This window comes from Bombina bombina, chromosome 1 (assembly GCF_027579735.1).
Source record: "Bombina bombina isolate aBomBom1 chromosome 1, aBomBom1.pri, whole genome shotgun sequence".
Lineage (NCBI taxonomy): Eukaryota > Metazoa > Chordata > Amphibia > Anura > Bombinatoridae > Bombina > Bombina bombina.
In genome coordinates this window covers 682414247-682440448 of record NC_069499.1, presented here as the reverse complement: position 1 = coordinate 682440448, position 26202 = coordinate 682414247, and the positions used below count along the sequence as shown (strand labels likewise).

The following is a 26202-nucleotide window of genomic DNA, read 5'->3' as shown; positions in this document are numbered from 1 at the left end:
AGACCACAAAATAAAACTAACTGCCTGTATTTGTAAGACACTTTTCTTTACAAAATGAGTTTAACAGGATAAAATGCTTCTCTATTTGACATTATATAAAATAAACCAGGTTCATATACATAGAATATCTACAATATTTACACCAACAAAAAATTATGTAAAAATTCTTATATACAAACATTAAAAGTGCAATTCTATTTTAATCTTTGTGTTGCTTTCAAAAAAAAGAAACCTTCCGCAGCAGTCTCAGACTAAATTAAGTGATTGTTGACCGAAACTGAATTTGTTTTCAGTTTTTGGGTTTATTCTTTTATATAAAAAAATACAATTGCAAGAAGACAAAAACATCTATGTTTTAAAATATATTCACAAATGTTCAAAATATTGACCAGTCTTCTAAATAAACCTTTTAAAAAATGAAAATTCAAATACACCAATAAAACAAAGCACACATGTAAATATACAAACATAAAAAACACAAGTATTTTAAATATATATATATATTTAAAAAAAAAAACATTCAGTAGCTGAATATGTCATACATTGGTCAAAAACACGAAAAAGGTGCATGTCTGTGATCTTGCACCATTGGCATTTTATGAAGCATTCTAATCCTGCTTTCAATATTTAGAGCATTTACAGTTTACAGCAAATATATTAGCACACTTGCCCTGTCTGGAAAAATCCCAGAAGAATGCACTTTCTGCCATGTGGTTTTACAATAAATAAAATAAAAATGACGCTTGCAGAAATAAGTGCTATAGTCAACTAAATAACTAAAATTGGTGTAGTGATATTAAAAAGCATTTTGGCTTTGATTTTGCATCTTGGTTGCTCTGATTGACAGCCAAGAGGTAAACAAATACTCACATATAGGCCTAGTCTCGCTAAACCTGGAGTAGAAAAATGAGTGGAGAATTCCTGTTGAGTTTTAAGTGTTAGTAAGTGCGGTAAGGTGCGTAATAATTTACAAATCGTTCAGCCTGAATATTACTTTATGGTAAATACTGTACACAAAACTAATTATTATTTAAACCATGATTTAACTATGCAACACTAAGGTATAAACAGAGCTGTATTCAGCCACACTAATCTTTCGAATGGTCTAATATTCTGGCAAGATTGGCCAATATGTTTATTGCAGACTTCTCTGCTTATTGTATTGAGAAGTTTAGTAGATTTGATGAGCACAGCAGATGCACAGTTATCTCCCTGTCACATCTCTACACAGGAATAATGAATCTAGAGTGAGTCAATGTTCAGATCAGATCTGTGATTCTTCATGAGCCCAAAGATTTCTTGTTCTACAAAGAGCATACTTTATCTTAATGGGAGTCTCTCAATATAAAAAAAAATATTTGATGTGTCCCTACTATAGCCACTAAATAATTAGCAGTATTGATTAAACTTTTTTTCTTTCTTTAATTTTTGGTCATAGGCATCTTTAAAAACAATTTGATGGTTTATTTTCAATAAAATGGCAAGACCGTCTTTTGCAAAATTTTGCATGGGGCTTGCGTTTCCTGAGCTAAAAGCTAAAATATTACTGTAGATCCACATACCAGAAGAGTCTTCAGTATTTAAACTTAGTATTTTATTACCACAATAGCTGTTGCAGATTAAATATATTCAGTATTCTTTATATATGTGTGGATATACAGTATTCTTTTTCTTGTCTATTTGGTCTTATACTTTGGTCTTTTTGAAATAGGCACTATTTTCCTACATTCTTTAATTTTATGATCAGTGGCTGTGACAAACTGCAAGCGGAGCGGCGCACAGCGTGTAGATGTGGCTGTGCGCACTCAATGTGCCCTGCCTTTTCATCTCTGAGCACTCTGCTGCGTCAGGTTGCATAGTTGAGCTCTCAGAGATGAAATATCTGAACTTCAGAAGCGATGCGACGCGAAGCAGCTGCTTCGCCTCGCGCCGCATCGCTTGCAGTGTGTCACAGCCTTTACAATCCATATGATTGCAAAATAAACAGGAGTATAATCAAACTTTAAAGGGACAGTAAAAATAAAATATAACTTTCATGATTCAGATAGAGCATGCAATGTTAAACAACTTTCCAATTTACTTCTATCAAATTTGATCTCTTTTATTGAAGAGTAAAACTAGGTAGGCTCATAAAAGCTCAGGAGTGTGCACATGTCTTTAATACTCTATAGCAGCAGTGTTTTGCAATATTATTAGTGGCTTCGTTATACAATGTTGCAAAACACTGCTGCTATAGAGTATTGAAGACACGTGCACACTCCTGAGCTCTTATGAGCCTACCTAGTTTTAATTTCAATAAAAGATAACAAGAGAATTAAACAAGTTTGCTAAAATTGAGAAGTTGTTTAAAATTGCATACTCTATCAGAATCATGAAAGTTACATTTTTACTTTACTGTCCCTTCAAGCCTTATACACAAATCATTATAATTGTTGCCTTCCCTAAATAAACAAAATGTAGTATCTTTAATAAAAAACAAATAAAAAAACTTAATTCTGTAAATATAAATATGGAGATCAAGGTGAAAGTGTTTTGTTAAATGTGCATGTCTCATGTATGAGATGCATATGTATACTGCTATGTGCTTATTGTAGTTATATTTGCATATTACGTATATAAAGACATCCTTTGGTTGGTTTGTCTAACAGAATGTGAGCATGAGATATTATATATCATGTTGTTACATGCACATCTAGGGGCCGAATTATCATTGTGCGAGCGGACATGATCTGATATTGCGGATCCTGTCCGCTGCACATCGATAAACGCAGACAGCATACGCTCTCGGCATTTATCATTGCACCAGCAGGTCTTGTGAACTGCTGGTGCAATACCGCCCCCTGCAGATTCATGGCCAATCGGCCGCTAGCAAGGGGTGTCAATCAACCTGATCGTATTCGATCGGTTTGATTTCCGGCGATGTCTGTCCGCCCCCCTCAGAGCAGGTGGACGGGTTAAGGAGCAGCAGTCTTTAGACCGCTGCTTCATAACTTGTGTTTCCGGCAAACCTGAAGGCTCACCAGAAACACGGGGCATCAAGCTCCATAGGGAGCTTGATAAGTATGCCCCCTAGTGTAGAATAGATCCTAATCTAATGCAAAAATGACTTGATCTAATTGTAATCTACTGATTACTGGCTCACTAAGGCCAAGTTTCAATTGAGGTGGTAAAGTGGGGAAACTGGTGGTAACATAAAAATTCTCCATAGACTTTAATGGAGATAAATGTTTTTACCACCACAATGGAAACTAGGCCAAAGTGTTTAAGTCCTGCTAAAGGGTTAAACACATTGATAAAGTCCTGCTCAGTTTGCGAGCAGCCCCTGAGTAGAACACAGACAGTGATAGGTGGCTTTGTGCAACTGCCACTCGTGATTGGCTCACTGGCACTCTTCTTCTTGAGAGTCGCAATATGAAACTTTATGTGTTTGGCCCTTTTTATAGAGCTTAAACAAAGCAAGATTACAATTGTTAGTATGTAAATTTTGCATTGGAATATATGTTTGAACCTAATCACTCCTAATCTACGCTACAAAGGGACATATCAAAATAAGGACCATAAAAGGAAAATGTATCAAGCTGCAATGGCAGCTTGTGAGGTTTTTCAGTGCAGGGATCACATGAACGAGCCGGCAGTCACAAATGTAACAAGCAGCTCTTGCTTCTTATCCTCTGCACCACTTCAGAGGTGGCAGAGATAAATCCCCCCCAAGCAAGCGAGTGATTGACAAGCTCTGCTCTCGTGTGATTGGTTATGTAAGAACAGTGGGTGATATTGCAGAAGAGAGTTTTTGTGAAATGCTAAATGTTGCCAAACAATGCTGCATTGCAAGAGGCGATTGCAGGCAAAAAGGTTCGGCACTTGAGAACTCATCATCTGTAGCATTATACATTTTCCCATAAGAGATATAAAAGTGACATCACAGTTAAAGGGACATGAAACTCAAAATGTGTCTTTCAGATAGAACATACAATTTTAAACAACTATCCAATTTACTTCTATTATCAATTTTGCGTTATTCTCTTGGTATCCTTTATTTAAGAAGCAGTAACACTCAACTGGGAGCTAGCTAAACACATTGGTAAACCATTAATAAGAGGTATTTCTGTGCAGCCACCAATCAGAAACCAGCTTCCAGCTCCTGAGCCTGCCTGGGTATGCTTTTTAACAAAGGATACTAAGAGAACAAATCAAATTAGATAAAGGAAGTACATTGGAAAGATGTTAAAAATTGCATGCTCTATTTGAATAATGAAATAAAATGTCTGGGTTCCATATCCCTTTAAGTCGATTCTATTAATGCCTGTCTACAACAACAGCTCAAATTATCAGTGTAAAACCATTATTAACAACAAAGTACAAAAAGTATCTAAATATTGTTTTATGAATATTTGTCGACATAAGAGCAATAATACTATGGCATTGTTGATTAAACTATTGTCAATTCTTGCAATAATATCATGACTAACATATGAGGCCACTTGTAATTTAATGTATTTTCATTCCATAGACGATGTACTGACTAAGTAGTGCGTACATATTTTTATACTTTTTTTTATTTTGTATTTAATGTGCACGATAATTTCTGCAGAGGGGTAATGTCTTCTAAAATCAAGTAAGATATGTTATATAGCCCCAGTTCACAACATTCAATACATCAAAATGTATTTTGAATTTAGTATATTTTTAAATTGCTACACTGTAAATAGCTTATTTTTGCAAGGTGAAAAAAGTTGAATACACAGTTAAAAATAATACTCTTGGTATAAAAAAACCCAGATACTACTTTCATAGTTCTTTTTAAATATAAATGCATGTATGCTTAAATAAATTAGTTCTTTATCCTTATAAAACATATCTTATGTGTATATTGTTCAGCGTAAATTTAAAAAATATTATTTTTTTATATCATTTATAACAATATATTGTACATAATAACTTACAACCATCTGTTCAGAAGTATAAATCTGTCTCCATAAAATACAATGTTGAAAAGCAAATCATTTTATTGATCCTACTAGGAACTTTACTCTTATCTCCATAAAGATTGAGACAGTGCTACAAAATATTTAATGGCTAAAATTGCTTGCTCAAAGCTTTAAAGAAGCTGATTTTTTATATATATATATATATATATATATATATATATATATATATATACCTGACAATAAAGTTTTACCTCTAATAGCCCTTATAAAGATGATTTTAACAACTGGAGTCACTATCAATAAATGTGCAAGTTTAGATACCAGATATAAACCTGGGTAATATTCATCAAAGGTGATATCCAATAAATAAGGCAAGATCCTCTATATTATTTTTGGAGGTTTTTTTATGCAAGTGTCATAAATAAATAAAAACATACTTGAGCAACCATGTATCCTATGGTTGATATTTCCAACCAGTTGATTTTAAATTCTGATAAATGAGAAACATTAACTTTAATGCATCAATATCCTTACAAAAAAAAATGTTTTGCAAACATGAAACATTTTGTAGTCTAAAGACCAATTGGTCACTGACTTCTTTAAACTGATTCAGTTATTTAAATTTGTATACTCCTGATATAATGGCTTTTAAAAGTGTCCTTTTTATGGCTGACAAAGCAATCTCATCCTACGTTTTATAAAAAATCAGTTTGAAAACAAACCTTAAAGGGATAGTAAAGTCCAAATTAAACTTTCATGATTCATGATTAGGCTCATATGCTAATTTCTAAGCCCTTGAAGGCCACCTCTTATCTGAATGCATTTGACAGTTTTTCACAGCGGGGGCATTAGCTTATGTGTGCCATATAGATAACATTGTGCTCATGCACGTGAAGTCAGCACTAATTGCCTGAAATGTAAGTCTGTCAAAAGATCTGAGATAAGGAGGCAGTCTGCAGAGGCTTAGATACAAGGTAATTACAGAGGTAAAAAGTATATTTCTATAACAGTGTTGGTTATGCAAAACTGGTGAATTGTAAATAAAGGCATAATCTATCTCTTTAAACAATAACATTTTTGGTGTTTACGATCTCTTTAACGAATAGATTTAATTTAAGATCAGTGGTGAATAAAAGTTATCTGCATTATTACCATAACCCTTAGACATCACATATTTATCCTGAAATAGAATTATACTTGCATTGACTTTTATTTTGTGCTTTGGATATACTATGTTAAAATATAAAGATAAAATATTTAAAGGATATACTAAACCCACATTTTTTGCTTTCATAATTCAGATAGAGAATGCAATTTTAATCAACTTTCTAATTTACTCCTATTATCAATTTTTCTTCATTCTTGCTATTTTTATTTAAAAAGCAGGAATGTAAAGCTTACCAGCTGGCCCATTTTAAATTCAGCACCCTGGATAGCGCTTGCTTATTGGTGGCTACATTTAAGCTACCAAAAAGCAAGCATAACCTAGGTTCTCAACCAAAAATGGGCCAGCTCCTAAACTTAACATTCCTGCTTTTAACATAAAGATACCAAGAGAACAAAGAAAAATTGATAATTGGAGTAAATTAGAAAGTTTGCATAAAATTGCATGCTCTATCTGAATCATGGAAGAAAAAAAATTGGGTTTAGTGCCCTTAATCAAGCACATATTCAACTAAACATAGCAGTAAAACGAAAAAACACTTCTTTTTTTTTTTTAAATTTAGGATATTGGTGTGTGCTCTACAAATCCTACATTTCTGCCATCATAATAATATCAGGAAAAAGTAACCTTTGATGAATATAGCCCTTAATTTATATTTATTTTTTGCAGCAAATAAAATGTGTGCAGTGATTCATAAATAAAAAATAGAATTAAAATGTATAAATAATAACTGCTATTACCTTGTTCTACAACATTTTAGATGCTCCCGTTCTTGGATTAGACAATCTGCTAAATTGATAGCTTTTTTAACTTTGTAAGATTAAGTTCTAACTCTTGAAGAGTTGTTGCTAACCTTCATACCTTTAATGATCCACAGAAAAGATCCATAATGTTTTTTGGCCTGTCCTATTGAAATCAGCAGCATCAACCAAATTTGTCAATTTATCTGTCAATAAAATAATATGAATAGAACAAATAATTCATATAACTATTTAAAGGGACATCAAACAGTGAATACATTCTAGATATAAAGATGTATTTATAGTTAAGATTATCCCCAGAATAGTATATTTTTTTTTTACAATTTTGTTAATTGCTTGAATATTGAAGAAATAAGTATAACAGTTTCTATAGAGTACTTTAGTTTCTATGAACTAATGGGCACTGTCATGTTGAAACCTAGGTTTCTCATTATCTCTTTTACTGAGGACAATTAGGGACATATATAAAACAGGCCAATAAAGACGGAGTGGAATATGACAATATTAAACAAACTAACAATGTTTACTCTCTGCCAGATAAGGGGAGACCTTGATTTTAACATGGAAGTGCCCATTACTTTATAGAAACTCTGTGGAATTGGAAAGCCCACAAGTTTATTTTCCCTTTAAAAATCAGTGAAATGCTGCAAATGTAAATTTTAAAAAATGGAACATTAAAATTCTACAACTTTGAACACATAAATAGCATACGTTTACAATCAGTGCTGTGTTATTACAAGGTTCTGTATATCCAGAATGTGAGGAATGTGGACTTTTCTCCATCATAAAAATAGCCAAATAATATCTTTAAATGTAAAATATTTTTTTTTCTAATAAAGTTTGCCTTATAGGCAAGGGTGTGTTCAGCAGAAACAAATAATTTTCACATGGAAATTCCTATTTAAATCTACCTTTTTGTGAAGGGACAAGAGGAAGCTGATTAAACTTCTAGAGAGTTGGATTTCATTTAGAAGCCTCTATTAAATTTAACACCTGGTAAATATAAAACAAGCAACTATCTGTGGTGCACCATGTTTCATCTGAGTAATTAAATGGCCATACTTGTATTTTTGCAGATTACTCTTGCTCACTAGAATATATTTTTAGATTTTGTCAGAAATCAAAGTTTTGCTCCAAAATGATGTGTGTTTAAAGCAATATATAGCACTTTAGTTTAGTTTGGTGAAAAATATAAACCTTGCTATTTTTGGTTATGTATTTACATAACCCAGAACTGGGCTCAGCACTGAATGTAATCTTTTTGAAGATTCCTTTTAGAAGGGTGGTGCACGTAGAAGGGGTTACTGCTTACCCCTATAAACTGCAAAGGTCCAAGGAAGAAATTCCACAGCACCACAAGATTGAAGATTCCAAAGGGTTGTTATTTTATTTCATAACACATCATGCAGGGTTTCAGCCTCATAGGCCTTAATCATGCATCATGATTAAGGCCTGTGAGGCCAAAACATTGCATGATGTGTTATGGAATAAAAGAACAACCTTTGGAATCTATTTGTGGTGCTGTGGAATTTCTTCTTTGATATTTACATAACCCAGGCATCACTAACACTTTCTCAACTCTTTAGCACATTTACAATTTCACTCCTGTGGAGCTACATTCACAATATAAAAAAAAAACAATAGTAGTTAATATAGCCATGTAAAGGTTTAGCTTTGGCAGAGAGGACCAGTCAAGTACCCTGATATACTTTACACTTTTTGTGTGTGTGTTTTTGTTTTTTTTAACAGACAGCCTAGAAAATTCTACTTGAAGGCTGATAAGGGTCTACTTTCAAGTGTAGTCCTTCCCTGATAAGGGTCTACTGCAAGTGTAGTCCTTCCCTGATAAGGGTCTACTGCAAGTGTAGTCCTTTGTTTATAAGGGTCTACTGCAAGTGTAGTCCTTCGTACTGTTAACTCATTTTCTTCACTGGAATGAGTTTGGCCATCCTTATTGTGTGTAAGCAATGCCCCTTACATTCCTTTGTAAATTCAGTTTTAGGCCTCACATTTCTCCACACTGCCAGGCCCCTTCTTGTGTTTTCCTGTTACTCCTGTGCATTACAGTTCAGTCACAGCTCAGTTAGATCAGTTATGTTTCCAGTCTGGTTTTGTTGCTGAGCATGGAGAAAATAGCCCATATTATTTTGCTGCTGCTGTTGTATATGAGGCTGCTGGAAAATGTGCGGAGCCTGGTTTCCTTGAATTGACTCGGTAGCCGGCATCTAAAGAAATGAGAGCAATAACAGGTGTCATGTGAGAAAACCAGGAATCTACAAAAGTACATAAAAAAGGAAAGAATAGAACAATTTCAGTGTTCTCAGCAGGACCTATTTAGGGCCAGATTACGAGTGGCGCGCTGTTACACACGAGCAAAAAGAGGTTTATCGCATCTGTTTGCGCGCGTCGGGTGTATCGCTTGTATTACAAGTTGAAAGTAAACGTGATCGCTTGAGGTCAATCCTCAGAGCTCTGGTTAACTGTTTCTCAAAACAAAAACACATCAAAAATACATTACAAAGTACAGTTACACTCATAATACTATCTATTTAAAATTATTAAAAAAAATATTGCATTAAAAATTTATAAGGGCTCAGGTGTTAGAAAAAAAAGGCAGGCAAAGGGATTTAACATAGAGATACATACATATACATGTTTTAAGATGTATATGTGTGTACATATATATATATATACATACAGATATGTTTATTTGTGTGTACATATGTATTTATATGAATCAAATCCCCCACGAAGGTGCACTTTTACTCAGCTAGCTTAAACTACCAGGGTGCTCTCTATATCAAATAAAACCACGCTGTCAGCACTCAAACAGTTGATTTTTTTTTTATTAATAACATTTCGGGAACAGCAGTGTCCCTTCCTCAGACAGCCCCAAACAAGTAAAAACTTCCCAAGATATAGCATCACAACTATCACTACACCCCCAACTAATCCAATCACATTTACTCAAAATCAGAGCCCAATCAGGAAGCACCATGTGCAAAAGAAAAAACGTGTGCGATAGGATATGCAAAAAAGGAACTAGACGACCCTGACAGCTATAAATATATATATATATATATATATATATATATATATATATATATATATATATATATATATAAAGATATATAGAATACACCACAAATACTAATAATGTCCCATAAAGATGCAGCATGATATAGTTAACATGGCATCACTTGAATCACCATTAATATAAATAACATAAGTTCATATAAATGATCATATCGATCCCGGTCTAGAGTCCCCTCCCCTTGTTACATCATATGTTTAAAACCATCATAGCATAGGCAAACAAACCAATAGACCTCCTCTGTTTACATGAGAGAATTAGATGCATTACATCTCAGTGCAGAACCGCAGGGCTAATTTGCATAGCCACCTGATGTCACCCGGTCTGTACTAAGATGCAAATGGTTAGCGTATATGATGAAAAGTACTCGCCAAAATTTCAGCAATAATTTTCACTTTAAAATAAAAGTATTCAGCAAACTTTAGTAATTATTTTACACTTAAAAATAACCCAAGACAATATTTATAAAAGTTTATAATATAGAAACTATCACAAGCCCTATTGCTACACCATACATCTTTACCCTAACTCAGCCACAACTTCAACTTTTTCCTTAAAGGGATAGCTCTAATCTCTTATAAAGGGAATTGGTCTTAAAAAGGATACATTTCTCAAAAAGATAGTTTCCTAAAGGGAATACGTTAACGCACACTCAATATTCGAAGTTCATCTTTTTGTGCGTATCAAGTTAGCGCACGAGCAAAAATGTTTTACTTTCAACTTATAATACGAGCCCTATTCATTGCGTGCAAAAAGCTTAATTCTTAGCACACAAACGGAAGCATCAAATACTGCTCCACTTGTAATCTGGCCCTTAATGGGTGCACCACCTGGCTGATTTTACTGACCAACCAGCTAAAATTAAAGTCAATAGTAAAGTAAAATTAGTGGATATGACATTTTTTCAGTGTTTGTTGCACAAATGATCATTAAACCAATTTTTATTAAATTTTGCAATTAATTTGTGATTTGGCTAAATTAAGTAACATAATTAACTGATAATGACTAACTGAAAATATTTTGTTATGGCAAAGTATTACACTGCTCCCACCCAGCTACTTCCTAATGCCATAGCTGGCATAAAGGCCGTATTGCAGTAGTATATGAAGCGTACAAAAAATGTATCTGCTAAGCCATAAGAAACTTTATCAAAACTACCAACTGAACAAACTGCATTAGTGTGTATTTTAATAAAATAACGAGCCTTTCCCATAGTACCTGAAGAAACAGCTGCTGAGGCTGGACCTGCGGCTGTTGGCAATGCTGTAGATGGACTGTTGGTTGGACATGCTGAGTGGTGAAGCTGGAGTGAGGGATCATCACAGAGGGCGTATAAGCGGAGGTCACAGATGGAGCTGCAATCACTGTGCTGCATGTGATTGGCTGGATTTGTAATGGTGCAGACCGCATTTGTTGAGCCTGGCCCAGTCTGTGCAGGGGATGTGAAAGTTATCAGTGAAATAAAATTATTTTTGAAAGGACACATTAAACAACATTTCTGAATGGTTTAAATGCTATAATGCATATACATATTAATCATGTAATTACTTCAAGGTTTTAACTAAATTTAAAAAAAACTGTGAGAACTTAAAAACATCTTACCTTAAGCTATGTTTGATGTGTAAAGGCATTTTATTTATATATAGGCAAGTGGGTGTACAGAACCACAAAGCCAATTAAACATACTGCATCTCTCCAGCAGAATGTGAAAAGGAAACCCAGAACATGACCATGCAATGATATTTTCAGTTGGAAAAATGTTAAAAATTTAAAAGTGATTCCAGCACATAATACATAATCTGTAACTGGTTGTTTTTTTGTATTAAATTATTTTAAGACCAAAAATGTCCTCTTTCTCTATATCTCTATCTATGGGCCTGATTCTCTAAAGCTTTCTGGTCTGGTAAGATTTTACAGGATGCCTGCTCAGTGTAACAAGGTAATTGGGATTGTTTTATAGGCAATTTTTACTTTGGGAAATGTGTATCTCATTAAAGGGAGTTCACTAATATACTTTATGTGACGGAGAGGCATTTTCTTTACAATGTAATGCTCAGAAAATAAGCTGATGATTTATCCACATGACGGCGAGTTTATCTATCTGTCTGTCTGTCTGTCTACCTATCTTGCACAGGTAATCTATTATAACAGATACATGATATGGTCCTGAAGCCAAGAATCAGCTGACCACACACACTCACAGGTTTAAAAAGAAAAAGAAAATATTTTATTTTGGGACAATGCTCAAGCTTTCTGGAAAGCAAAACAAAATAATTCCTAAAAATATATTCAACCACTCAGGAATTTATTTTATTAAGAATGTTATACTTTTTTCCCTAATTTAATTTTTTTTTTTTTTTTTTTTTTATTAAATATAAGATTTAGCTGAAAGTGCTGTTACCTCAAGTGCCTTTCCTGGTTATAATCAGGTGGCTGCTGTCTGTCCCCAGTGTCTGTTGTAATCCGCGGAGAAGCAGCAGCAGGATGAGATTGTGAGAACATCATTGTGTTACTATACAGCGGCATTACAACGTTACTATGAGTCTGTATAGAGAGAGGCGTCTGTTGTGTTTGATTTCCTCTCATTAGTCTCTGCTGCTGCTGCTGCAGCTGCTGTTGATGAAGTTTTTGCTGTTGCAACTGCTGGTGTTGCTTCTGAAGCTGCTGTTGTTTTTGAAGCTGTTGCTGCTGGTGCTGTTTCTGCAGCTGCTGCTGTTGCAGTTGCTGCAGTTGCTGCTGCTGATGCAGTGGTTGATGAGGCTGCTGCTGCAGATTCTGCTGGTGCTGTAGTGTCTGAAGTTGCTGCAGCTGTTGGTGTTGTGGATTCTGTGTTGTGTCATATATAAAGCAAAAACATCTTAAAGTATTACACATCAAAAGCATCAAATGTATTATCAATTATATTAAACTTTTGATTTATCAGAAATTGTTTCTAATCTTTGATTATGCAACTGACTGTATTCCAATCCAGTCTGTGATAAATGCATTGTATGGCTTCTCATGTCTTTTCTTTTTTTATATATACACTGTATATAAATATATATATATATATATATATATATATATATATATATATATATATATATATATATATATATATATATATATATTGTACACTTGAACATCACCTAAACCTTCCATAAAAACAATTCAACACTGGTACTGCAATGCATTTGATCACTTTTTCCAGTGGCTTTTCACAGGATTTTTTTTCTTAAATTCTATACTCTGCACCTGCTGAAAAACAACTGTTTGCCTTTATGAAGCAACTTTTCTTGACTGGTTGAATTTCAGTTATTTGGTACTCTCCGTTTTCATTAATAAACCAGTTTGTTTGTCTTAATAAAAAAAAAAAAAATCAAATCACAGTTTCAAACTATGAAAATATAATTATCTAAATTTTATGCGTATGATAGTAATTAAAGGGACATAATACTCATATGCTAAATCACTTGAAAGTTATGCAGCATAACTGTAAAAAGCTTACAAGAAAGTATAACCTAAAATCTCTATGTAAAAAGGAAGATATTTTACCTCAAAATTTCTTCAACTAACCAGAGTAAGTGCTGTGTAAACGTTATACTTTAGCTACTGTTCAGCTGCAAGTTCGAAAAACAATAGCCAATAGCATCAGCAGTGCTAAGGTAATGCTTTGCCTTTGCTGTGTGAGATTTCATAGAACTTCCTTAAAAAGACACAGGGAAATAACATGACAGACTGCGTGCACAATATGTACACTCCATAGCAAGTCCTGAGACAAGCATCCTGACTGGCTACTTAAAGTCTCTTTACAGCGGAGTGTGAATACTTATTTTAGGTAAAATATCCTCCTTTTTTACATACAGATGATATTTTATAGTCAGCTTTTTACAGCTATGCTGCGTCACTTTCTTGTGCTTCAACAGTTGGGTATAATGTCCCTTTAAGTGTTTACAGTATTAAACATGTTAATTATAAAATTACTTAAAATTATATGAAATTCTTAATTAATTGCTAAATGTCCTCAATTTATACCAATGATTAACAGTTAAACAATTCATCTTCATATATTAAATCGTAATATTTTGCTTCCATGAGGGCCTGGGAAAATCCCTCAAAAAATGCAATTGAAACCCCTGTAATATACCCATGAAAATCTGTAAGAAGCATGGCTAACTAGATTATGCTGTTGTATTATTTGCACATTCAAACTGTTTCTCTATTTCGAATTCAAGCATTTTTTATGGAATGCCTTAGAAAAATAAAGCAAACAAAAAGATATTGCTGAAATGCAATATGATGTTTTTTGCAGATGAATTCTGAAGCTTTAAAATCTACACCGATAAGAGGGAAACCTTTTGCCATCAAACAAGCAGAAAAAAATTGTCGTAAATTAAAAACTACAAAATTTATTTTTTTTGTTTTTGTTTTACAAATTTGTGATGTCACCATTCCCACTGATAACTGTGATACTATTGTGTAACAGTTGAGCAGATATATACATGTATTTATTTTCCTACTGTAAAATGATAGAGTGTATACATCTAGTTACCTGAGTAGATGTCACTATCTGACAATGTGAGATCACTGGAGCTCCACAAAAACGTTTAGGACTCATCATGACTTGAGATTTCTTTCCCATGTCCATGCCCTGTCTGCTCACTGGACCCGTTTGATGAGGCACTCTCCTTGGATCCTGCTGTTGCTGCTGCTGTGTGGTATTAAAACTTAGTGGCGTTGGCGCCTGCATTAGCATCTTTAAAAAAAGACAAAAGAGGAGTGACCTTCAATCAGAACATACCCATTACATAAAGAAAAGATGAATTGCAAAAGCAGAAGCATAAATTATACTGAAAACTAGCAGGGTCACAACTAAAGGAGATTCAGGGTCTCAGGTGAGGCTGGGGACAGCTAAGGAGCCCACAGATCTAGCTGTGAATAAAGATTTTGTATCACATGATGTGTTATTTGATGGTAAACTTTCCCTGTTTGTAGAAACAGATCAGGAAGGTTAATGATATTTTAGATGGAATTTAATTCTGTCAGTCACACTGTTAGGCATGGTGTGCTATACTCATGAGTAAAGGGGATACATAAAATTTAGTTTTCTAACTCTATATTCCTATTTGCTGTCTCTCGCGAAACTAAACACTGCCAGCGTTCAGCATTTCAAAGACTCCATAAATGAATACCTCCCAAAATGTAATGGAGTGTTTCTGGGACTGAGAGGTGAGGGGGATAGTTGGTGGATACCCATAAGTTTTTTGCGTGTAAAAGTTGGGCAGGTCATGGGTGAAGCTTGGACAGTCCCTGGTTTCACTCTGGACACTAGACCATTTGCCCTGGAGGGTAAGCAGGGGAGGAACAGTTGGGCTGAGCTCCCACATTGTGACAATCCTACAATATAAGGGATGGTTGAAACCTGTAGGTGCTGTTTTTCAATTTTTAGTAATAATAATTGAGGATGGTGTGTGTGTTAAACATAGCCTGATAAAAGAACAAAAATAACAAAAGAGCTGAAAAACCTTTTTAAAAACCTTTTTATATGTATCCTGTTTGCTGAGACCAGAAGGAGTTTACTGGGGTACTCAGAATCTCTAGTGTGTTCAAGTACACGATTTGCTTGGTGTTTCACTATATGTGAGTACCTCTCTGGCTTACTGCTATTTTCAAATCATTTTGCCGTTTGATACGCTATGGGGAGACCTTTGTATTTGTATGCTTCTTAGAACGTTTTAAAGGTTTACCTGTGGTCTGGGACCTGTGAAGGAGACAGTTGCCTGCAAGAGCTATTGAGAGTCTCATTGGAAGGACTTTGTGGTGATAAAGACCCTGCTTGTCATTTGCCCTCTTTCATAAGACTTTTTGGTACATTCAATGTTATCATTTGCATAAAAGGCTGAGCACCCTCTTTTTGGTGTGTGTTTTAATGCAGCAATTAAAGGCTCCCTTAGTACTCCAGTCCAATACCATCCGAAACCCAAGCACAACCCTTATTCAAGCCATCAAGATCTATAGAACACGTATACGCTCCAGCAACTTAGAGTTCCCCCCAAATGTAAAACCACCAGACAAGACCAAGGTAAATGTGTTTGGTTCAGATGGGGTTCAGCATGAGTGCAAAAGGTGTTGAGGAAATTACATTTATAGATGGTACCATGAATGCCTATGGATATACCAAAATAATGTCTTACAAGACGACTCCCAGTCTCCAGAAACTTGGCAAAAGAGGAATATTCAAAAACGATAATCATTCAAAGCACACTGCCAAAATCACAAAAGAGATTCTAAAGAAAAAGAAAAAAGTTAAAACTAGGACCTGGCCCAGTATGTCATCTGACTTGAAGCCAATAGAACACCTTTAGGGTATTTTAAATAGAAAGGTAGAGCAACATAACCCCTCCAGCAAAGAGAAACTGAAATAAATTGTCTCTGAAGAATGGTAGAACATCTCTCCAGAAATGTGTGCAACACTGGTATCCTCCTTGCCGAGGAGGATTGAGTCTGTCATCAAAAATAAAGGAAGACATATGAAGTATTGAAAAAATAAAAGATTTGAATTTCAGTAATGAAAGGTGTACTGACTTTTGTTACACTGAGATATAATTTGACATTTAAGTGATATTGCACAGGGGCCTACTCACTGCTGTTATATAGTTGTATATATAATGTCTATAGCAATATACTGTGTGTATATATATATATATATATATATATATATATATATATATATATATATATATATATATATAACATTTTCTTCTAAGTGAAGAAAAAAGCTATTTGAAGTGTCTATTTCAAAAACAAAAAAAGTATTCACTGTTTTAAATGGGGCATGGTACATGTCAAGGTACATGTAAAGGTGTTTGACAGGGAAGGGTTCAATTTTTATATATATATATATATATATATATATATACATACACATATATGTGTGTGTGTATATGTGTATATACAGTGTGCGTATATACGTATGAATGTGAGCACATATATACACATACATACACATATATACAAATATCTACATACACATATAATGTAATACTTTAATATTTTTCAAGTGTTTTGTTGTACTTTTCTTCTAGCCCTAACATTTTACTTCAGGCCTCAAGTCACACTTTCTAGTGCTGTTATGTGTTGAGCTCGAGTGCAAAACAAAACGTGTAATTTAAGCAATGTTTAGCGCATCTGCGATATCCATTGCAAGTGTACAGGGATGTAATCCGCACTAAACATTCTTTGGTTATTCCGTTTTACTGCGGACTTGTAATACAAGATTAGTCGCGATATTGATAGTGCACCCTGTGCTTTCAGTAGCGCTTCACGTGTAACCTAGGCCTAAGTTAGTTTGACAGTGAAGCAATATTGAGGCCCCCTACCTGCAGATTGGAATCCTTCACCAGCTGAAGTTGTTCATTGATAACATGGAGCTCTTCCTGCTGCATTTTGATATCTGCTTGCAATATCCGCGTTCTCTCTTCTAGCTGCTCCTTCAGTTGGTTTACCATCCCTAACTGAGCAGGATAATGGTAAACAGGCTGCAATTAAAGGGACAGAATAAACATTGAAACTGTTATAGATAATGTTACAAAATGCATAGTAAAAAAATGCAGTATACTTTAAATACTTAATTCCACTTTTCCTGTAGTTTAACTTTGAAAATTGTGAGTTTTCCAGTTTAGAGAATTAAAAGTGAATGCTGCAGACTTCACAGACCTAACCCTGCTACATATCTGCCCCTAATTGGCCTCAGCAGAGGTGGCAATATAACATAATGCAAAACAATATGTTGTTTTGCTAACAACAATTACATAGGAAAATCACCTTTGCATAGCAGGGTTAATAAAAAAAGCTTGATATTCCTTTATTTCTGAGAGCACATAATTGATTTTAAGACTAGATTTATGGAGAGTTTACATTACGTTTGTTAAGATCTCCTAACTAAAATAATAAAATTAAAAAAAATACATGAAGGAATTAGCATGAGATAGTTACAGAAACACATTAAAGGGATATTAAACCCAATTTTGTTTTATTTCATGATTCAGATATAGCATGCAATTTAAAGCAACTTTCCAATCTACTACTATTATCAATTTTTCTTCATTCTCTTGGTATCTTTATTTGGAAAAGCAAGAATGTAAGCTTAGGAGTTGGCCCATTTTTTGGTTCAGCACCTGGGTAGCGCTTGCTGATTGCTGGCTACATTTGGCCACAAATCAGCAAGTGCTACCCAGGTCCTGAACCAAAAATGGGCCAGCTCCTAAGCTTACATTCCCGCTTTTAAAGTAAAGATACAAAGAGAACAAATAAAAAATGCTAATAAGATAACATAAAAAACACCTCTCCATAGACTAGTAATGATTTTTACTTCAAGTTACCTCAAGGTGGAACTGATGTATGAACAAATGAATATTGCGAGGTATCAAAGGCTACTGAATTTGTACCTTTAGGAGGTAAGCATGAAGTACATCAACATGCAAAAAGAAAACATTGTAACGTGTTAGAACATTTTATTATTACACTATTACTTGTGTATAACTATATGTTTAACCCCTGCAAAGTTAGCTTCAGACCATCAATGTACTACTGAGAGCTAGCTGAACATATCTGGTGAGCCAATGACAAGGGACATGTGTACATTCACCAATCACCAGCTAACTTCTAATAGTATATTGCTGTTTGTGAACCTATCTGTGATTTGAGCTTTAACAAAGGATACCAAGAAAACAAAGTCAATTTGATATTGGAAGTAAATTGAAAAATGTTTTTAAAAATTATATGCTTTGTCTGATACATGAAAGTTTAAATTGATTGTAAAGTTTAATGAATAAGTGCCTGGTAACTAAAAATAAATCTTAAAATCTTATTTTTTAAAATACCTTTGTGTTATGGTAAACATAATGCCGATCCTACGCCCGCAGCTTCTGCTTTCTTGGAAAATCTTACTTCCTCCAATTGTTGTGTGCCTCACAAGCTGGATGCCAAAGGGGGCACACAACGATTGGAGGAAGCCGAATTCGTCATTGATCTGCTAAAGAAAGCAGGAGCTTTGGGCGGAGGATCGGCATTATGTTTACCATAACACAAGTATTTTAAAACATAAGTTTCTTTGTAACGTTTAATGAATGAAAGTGCCCCTGTTTTTAAGATTATTTTTAGATACCGGGCACTTATTCATTAAACTTTACAATCACTTTATTTTTGACTTTTAAATCCCTATACTGATAATAATAATTATATCCCTCCACTGATGACTTATTACATGCATTGTCAAGACACAGCTATAAGCACTGTTAAATGTTTTTGAAACTTTTGAAGTATTCTCGATATATACCAAAATCGTCTGAGGTGCTGCAATTGTTGGCTGAACAGCAAGATGCTGAGAGAGATGTTCTGATGGAGTCTGAGTGGTTCCCACAGGCTGGGGGGGGGGGGGGGGGGGGGGGGGAAGTGGAATATAATTATTTAGTTTCAATTTGTGGAATAAAGAAAATCAATCAATGCACTTATTTCAATTCTTTTGAATTCATACATAAAAATATTCTATAGCAAAAAATGTTTGAATTAGAAAAAATGTAAAATAGCAAAATCTAGTAAAACATAAGAAAATGTTTACAGAACTGTAGCTTCAAAGGATTTTTAACTGGGTTTTAAAAAAACGATTTCTCTTGAGCGCTCTCTTCAGAGTGTCACAGGCTCACTGTCTAATCACAGTGAGCCTGATTGCGCCACTGAATTACAGCCGACAGCTTTAGTTAGTGAAGGAGCCTGCTACATATAATTTGATGGTGCTATCAGGCTTACTGTAAATAGACAGTGAGCCCATGATGCGCTGTTTGAAAAGCAGCCTCGCTGAAGAGGACGGCTTCATGGTAGAGGTAAGTATACTTTGGGGGGATATATGTGTTTAACAAGTAAAATTAAATCATAAGACTTTCATCATGTCACATAATTCTGCACATACAGCAGAATAATGTAAGATTTTCCCCATCGTTTTCTGTCCCTTTAACTGAAGCAAAAGATTCACTATCACTTTTCCATTAATATAATTTCATAACACATACAATGAATGAATTAATCATTTATACCATTGCACTAGGAAATGTACTATTGACAATAGTAATAAATAGAACTTAAATTAATTGATACCATTTATACAAACACATCTCAAAATGTCTCCTGTGGCCATATCAGAGTGTGCAGCACAATAGAATCAAATGTGCAAACAGCCATTTTGGGGCTTTAGCAAGTGTCTTTAGGTGTTGAATATGAAGTGTCACATGATCTAAAAAAAACTATTGTAAAGTATCGGAAGAATTAGATTATGATTGCAGAAAACTCTTCGGCTCCATGTTAAAAATAGGTCTTTTATCAGCGAGCTGAAAATCTGATTCTGGCTATGGGAAATAACCAAAAATGTGCTATTGTAATTGTGTTGAAAGGAAAAGTGCTGAAAATAACTCGGCCAATAAATTGTGATTGACCCCAATATTAGGAAAAAGGTGACTGTCTTTAGTAAACTACTGAATTGTCACTGTAAAAACAGCAACACTCAAATAGTTGTAATGGAAATGTCAAAAAGATCAAATTATGCACAATGTGAAAAATTCCTTAAATAGGGCTAGTTTAACCCCTTGGCTGCCACACACAATGTGATATTAAACTTTAATGACATTAGTTACTTAATATGGAAATATATATTTAAGTAGCCTGATTAAAAAAGTGACCTATAAGTATGTGTCTAAATTTACCTAAATTTACCTCAAACACATTTTCTTTTTACACTTTAACTTGCCAAACAAAGTCAATTTGATAACAGAAGACAATTTAAAAAAAACAAACTCTGAAAGCTGCATGCCCTATGTAAACCATAAAAGTTCAATTTGGACTTTTATGTCATTTGGGGGGGGGGGGGGAGAATGAAGAAACATTTGTAACCTTAGAATCCTCTTTTTTTGTAGAATTTTAAACTGGTTCTATAAACGTTATCACCAGTTAATCTTATATATGCTGATAATGAGGAAAAGAAAAAAAGGAAAAAACATTGTGTGATTACTACATCCTTGTTCAGTTGCAGTGTAAATAGGTTATAACTCTTATAATGAGCAGTTCAGAATTTATCTGGAAGGCATTTAAATACTTCTTACTTAAAGGGACAGTCAGCTCAAAAAAATGTATTGTTTAAAAAGATAGATAACCTCTTTATTACGCATTCCCCAGTTTTGCACAGAAAACATGATTATATTAATACACCTCTGTGATTACCTTGTTTCTAATCCTCTTCTGACAGCCCCCTGATCACATGACTTTTTATTAATTATCTATTGACTTGCATTTAAGCCATTTAGTGCTGTGTTGTGCACAACCCACGGGTGTGAGCCCAATGTTATCTATATGGCTCACATGAACTTGTACTCCCCTATTGTGAAAAGCAAATAAAAAAGCATGTGATAAGAGGCTGTCTTTAATGGCTTAGAAACAGACAGAAATTTAGAGGTTTAAAGGTCATAAAGTATATTAATATAACAATGTTGATTGTACAAAGCTGTGGAATGGGTAATAAAGGCATTATCTATCTTTTTAAACAATAACAATTTTTGTGTTGACTTTCCCTTTAAGGGCATAGCTTAAAGTGACATTACATTAAGATTTTAATATAATATGCTTAATTATGCAGAGTAAAACGACTTTGCAGTATGCTTTTATAATCTATTTTGCCCCCCCCCCTTCCTTCAATTTAAGTCTTAAAATTGTGTACTTTCCAGTCCTGCAAAATGTAAGAGCATATGGCAGGCAACAAAACCCTAACCTTATTACATATCTGTCCCTAGTTTGCAGTTTGTTATTGCGTCATTTCTTTTGAAACCAAACAAATGAGAGTTTGTCAACGCCATGATAGTGGCTAGCTATTTTATACAGAAAAATTTTGTAATTACACAGTGTTTACTGTCCCTTTAAGTTGGTGCACATAGAATACAGTGATATGTATTCTCTTACCTGGTTGGTGGTAGGTGCCATCCTCATTGGGGTCTTCTCTTGTTGACTCAAAGTCAAGGAATGTCTAGAAGGAGTGCTTGCTTCAGTATGCCTCAAAGAGGATGTAGCTGGAATCGAAAGTAACAACAACTATGATAAGATATTGTAAAGTGTCAAGGCTTTTTAAAGGGTGTATCCCTGAACGTTTCTTGATTTCTAAACCTTGTAAATTGTGATAAAAAAAATTATATTAAATGATTTAAAACATCTCTTTTACAATGTAACACATAAAGGGACATGAAACAAAAAACATTTATTTCATGATTCAGACAGGGCATAGGATTTTAAACAACTTTCCAATTTACTGTTATCTAATCTGCTCCATTCTCTTGGTATCCTTAGTTAAAAAGCATACATAGGTAGGCTCAAGAGCAGCAATTAATTACTGGGAGCTATCTGCTGATTGGCTGCACATAAATACCTCCTGTCATTGGTTCACCAGATCTGTTTATCTAGTTTCCAGTAGTGCATTGCTGCTCCTTCAACAAAACTTTCCAAGAGAATGAAGCACATTTGATAACAGAAGTAAATTAGAAAGTTGTTTAACATTGTATGCTTTATCTGAATCATGAAAAAAGTGGGTTTAATGTCCCTTTAACTGCTGATATAGGCTGTTAGTTTAATAATTCCCCCTTTAACTTGCAGAGACATACACACACAGACACAAAAAAGTATTAATATCTTGTTTTGTCTGACTTAATATCATATATGTAGAGTTATTATTTTCCAGCATTTGTTTACTTACAAAATACATTTTATAACGCCTAATTAGCCAGTATAAAGTTACCAGAAGCAATCATGGCTGAGGGAAAAAGTTTGTTTCATAAGATGGTGAGAGCATAATGCCGATCGACAAGCGCCACTATTGGCTAAGAAGTGAAAACTTCACCTCATTGAAAAAATAGAATTTTGCCATGGACTGCCGGAGGAGCTCAGCTCGACATCACTTGCGGGAAATATACTTTCAGCAAGAAGTTTTTTATACTTCATGACTGAAAGTCCCCTTTATTTATAGCACTGGTAAATCCTAGCATTTTACATTAAGCCCAAGAGCCTCTTGAAAGTCCTTTGAGATATAACCTCAGCTTGCCTAGTTGAATTTTAATGTTTGTTTACTGCACCTGCCAGATTTTAAGTATTTCCCTTCTTAGGCAGTCCCGTAGCCCAATAAGTATGAATATTTTGCCCACGCTTAGGTAGAGTATCCATTAAATCTTTCTTGTTATGGTCCATTGAGGACTGGAAATGAGAAACACTTTTCTAGCTAAAAATCATTAAAAAAAACATGGCAACAGACTCCATTCTCAGGGGACAATTTATCAAGGGCCGAACGGCCCCTGTTCCCCTTGTTTCTGCGCGAGCCTTGAGGCTCGCCGGAAACAGCAGTTAAGAAGCAGCGGTCTTAAGACCACTGCTCCTTAACTTGTCCGTCTGCTCTGAGACTGTGGACATCAATCCGCCCAATCCTATAGGATCGGGTTGATTGACACCCCCTGCTAGCGGCCGCAAATCTGCAGGGGGTGGCATTGCACAAGCAGTTCACCAGAACTGCTTGTGCAATGTTAAATGCCAACAGCATATGCTGTCAGCATTCAGCGATGTCTGTCGGACATGATCCGCTGAGCGGATCATGTCGGACAGATAGTTGATAAATCGGCCCCTCAGACTGGAGTAGGAGCACATGCCATGCACTGATCAACATTTAGGATGTGCATCCAGTTCATTTTGTGGGTGTAGTACCATGATGTATTAATGAATTTTCTAAGGAGACTTAACTTAGCTAGAACGCTCTACCAGGTATAAAGTTCTTAGGCACAATAGCTTCATACATACATGCAGAGTCAGAGAGAGCTGTGTGAGATGATCTCCGGGAGCTGTGCGACGACACAGACATCCTATCCCTGTTTGTGTCTGGGGTAGGTGTGCATTGCCTGACGTCTAAATAGGTATTCTGGCTCTGAAAAGAGGAAACACAGAGAATACAAACACAGGGTTAACTGAGAAACCAGGAAAAGAGGACCCTATAGACATACTGCTAATGACATTGCTGTCTGTGGATTTCCGTTCATTTGGTATTAAATGATAAGCTGGTCTGCACATGCATTTTAAAGAGGGTATTTTAATTGAGATAAACAACAAACACCTTAAAGGAACATTGTACTGTCATTTTCTGACTTTTTTTGTGTTCCTATTGATCCATTTCACCTGCTGGAGTATTATTAAATTGTAAACATGTTTTTTATTTATCTTTATTTTGTACTATGAAATAGTTTATGTTGCCTTTTGAAATCACCACCAATACTGCAGATTTTAATACTGCAGCGTTGACTATAGAAAAGCTAATTAAATAGGAGGCAGCAACAGAACTCAACCTCTCAGTAGGAATGGGACAGGCAGAGCCCAGCTAATTTGAAAGGTTGTTTCTACAGATACTTTGTATACAGTTAACTCATATTAACTGTTTGCCTGAGTAAAATTTTCCTTTCAGTCTAGAACAGGTGAGAGTTATATTTAAACAGTTTGACCCAAAAGAGAGCCTAGGTTAACCCCTTGGCTCCAAAGGAAGCAACCCAAACAATATCCTTAAAGGGACACAAAACCCATTTTTTTTTCTTTCATGATTCAGACAGAGCATGCAATTTTAAACAACTTTCTAATTTACTTGTATTAACAAATTTTCTTTGTTCACTTGTATCTTTTTTTTTTTTTAAAGCAGGGATGTAAGCTCAGGAGCGTGCATGTGTCTGGAGCACTATATGGCAGCAGTTTTGCAGGAAGGTTATCCATTTGCAAGAGCACTAGATGACAGCACTATTTCCTGTCATGTAGTGCACTTACATAGGTATCTCTTTAACAAAGAATAGCATGTGGATAAAGCAAATTTGATAATAGAAGTAAACTGGAAAATGTGTATGTTACGTTTCAATCACAAAAGAAAACTTTGAGGTTTCATGTCCCTTTAACCATTTGTAACATTTGATTGGTGCACACTTAATTACCCTACACTTCTATTTTTAACTTAATGCTATACAATAATCTAGATCTATTTATAACCATTGGATAGAGTCAGTTATATTTTGTACATTAAGTACAACAGTCTAGCTGCACACCCTGTGATTTGCTGTACTTTCCACACCCCATATGTAAACATTTTATAGCAGGTTTTGAATATTTTTATTTCTTCTGCTACCTAATTATAAGTAAGTTTTCCATAAAAATGATCACTCATATTGCACTCCAAATAACCTTTAGCAATTATTCATATATTTAGTTAAATGCTTGAATTTAAGAGCTAACATTTTGGTGGGACATGAAATTATGGCAGCTAAAAAAAGTGAAATTGATATACAAAATTTCCTGTGCTTCATCGTAGTGTATCTGATTATCATTTGTGCTGAACAAACATAAGTTTATTCTTAAAAGAATTCAAAAAGAAGAAAGGATCGGAGAGCTTGTAAGTAAAAAAATAATTATTTAATAACTTCAATAAAAAACTTTACATGGAGAACTGGAACAGAAAGCAGGTGAGCAAAAACACAGATGGCTAACGCGTTTTGGCTGAGCGCCGTATTCATAGCCTACAGTGCTATGTTTGACACAAACTTAAAAAGGCAATACTTGCATATCATTGGGTAAAAACAAGAAACGCCCATCAAGCTAGTAGCCTGTAAACGGCACAGAAATCACAGACTGCACAGGTGAAATGAAAACCTGCATTACAAACAGCATGATCACACAATAGTTACAATGTACAATGTAGATACAAATTATTAGGAGTTGTGTACAAAAGGAAATAAAAAATTGACCATATTCAGGATGTTTGATAATAGTACTTAAGACAATATACATTAAATTTATGTTTATAAGTACTAAAGGATAAAGCAGGAATTGAAGGGCTTATAATCGTATGGATATGGGAAACAAACACCTCAAATATATTAAAATATTATATCAATAATATAAGAGTCAAAATAAAAAATATATAGAGAGGTTGATTAAAACATAATTAAAGGTAACCCATATGCATACGAAAAGAAAAAAAAACATGAAATGAAGCATAGAAAGCAAAGGGCATATACATCATTCCCAAAAATTAATCAAGTCATACTTGGAATTTAACCCATTTGGAATCCTAGTTCCCATTTTGAAAATCCAAAACATTTCACGTTTTGCCAGATGTAAATCTCTATCACTTCCTCGTTTTTGAGGTTTCACCTTTTCAATGGCACACCATTT

At 34.6% G+C, this 26202-nt stretch overlaps 1 protein-coding gene across 1 annotated transcript in view; it reads right to left on the bottom strand.

The window, feature by feature from the left end:
- Positions 1–8383: 8383 nt before the first annotated feature.
- Positions 8384–26202, bottom strand: part of PASD1 (PAS domain containing repressor 1) — a 249469-nt gene continuing 231650 nt past the window's right edge. The window contains exons 13-20 of the mRNA XM_053699161.1: positions 23800–23923; positions 21928–22034; positions 19265–19351; positions 17307–17465; positions 14480–14683; positions 12350–12774; positions 11167–11377; positions 8384–9079 (exon numbers count right to left, since the gene is read on the bottom strand). Of these exons, the coding sequence (XP_053555136.1) occupies positions 8927–9079; positions 11167–11377; positions 12350–12774; positions 14480–14683; positions 17307–17465; positions 19265–19351; positions 21928–22034; positions 23800–23923 (1470 nt within the window). The 3' untranslated portion in view covers positions 8384–8926. The remainder of the gene's footprint in view (positions 9080–11166; positions 11378–12349; positions 12775–14479; positions 14684–17306; positions 17466–19264; positions 19352–21927; positions 22035–23799; positions 23924–26202) is intronic.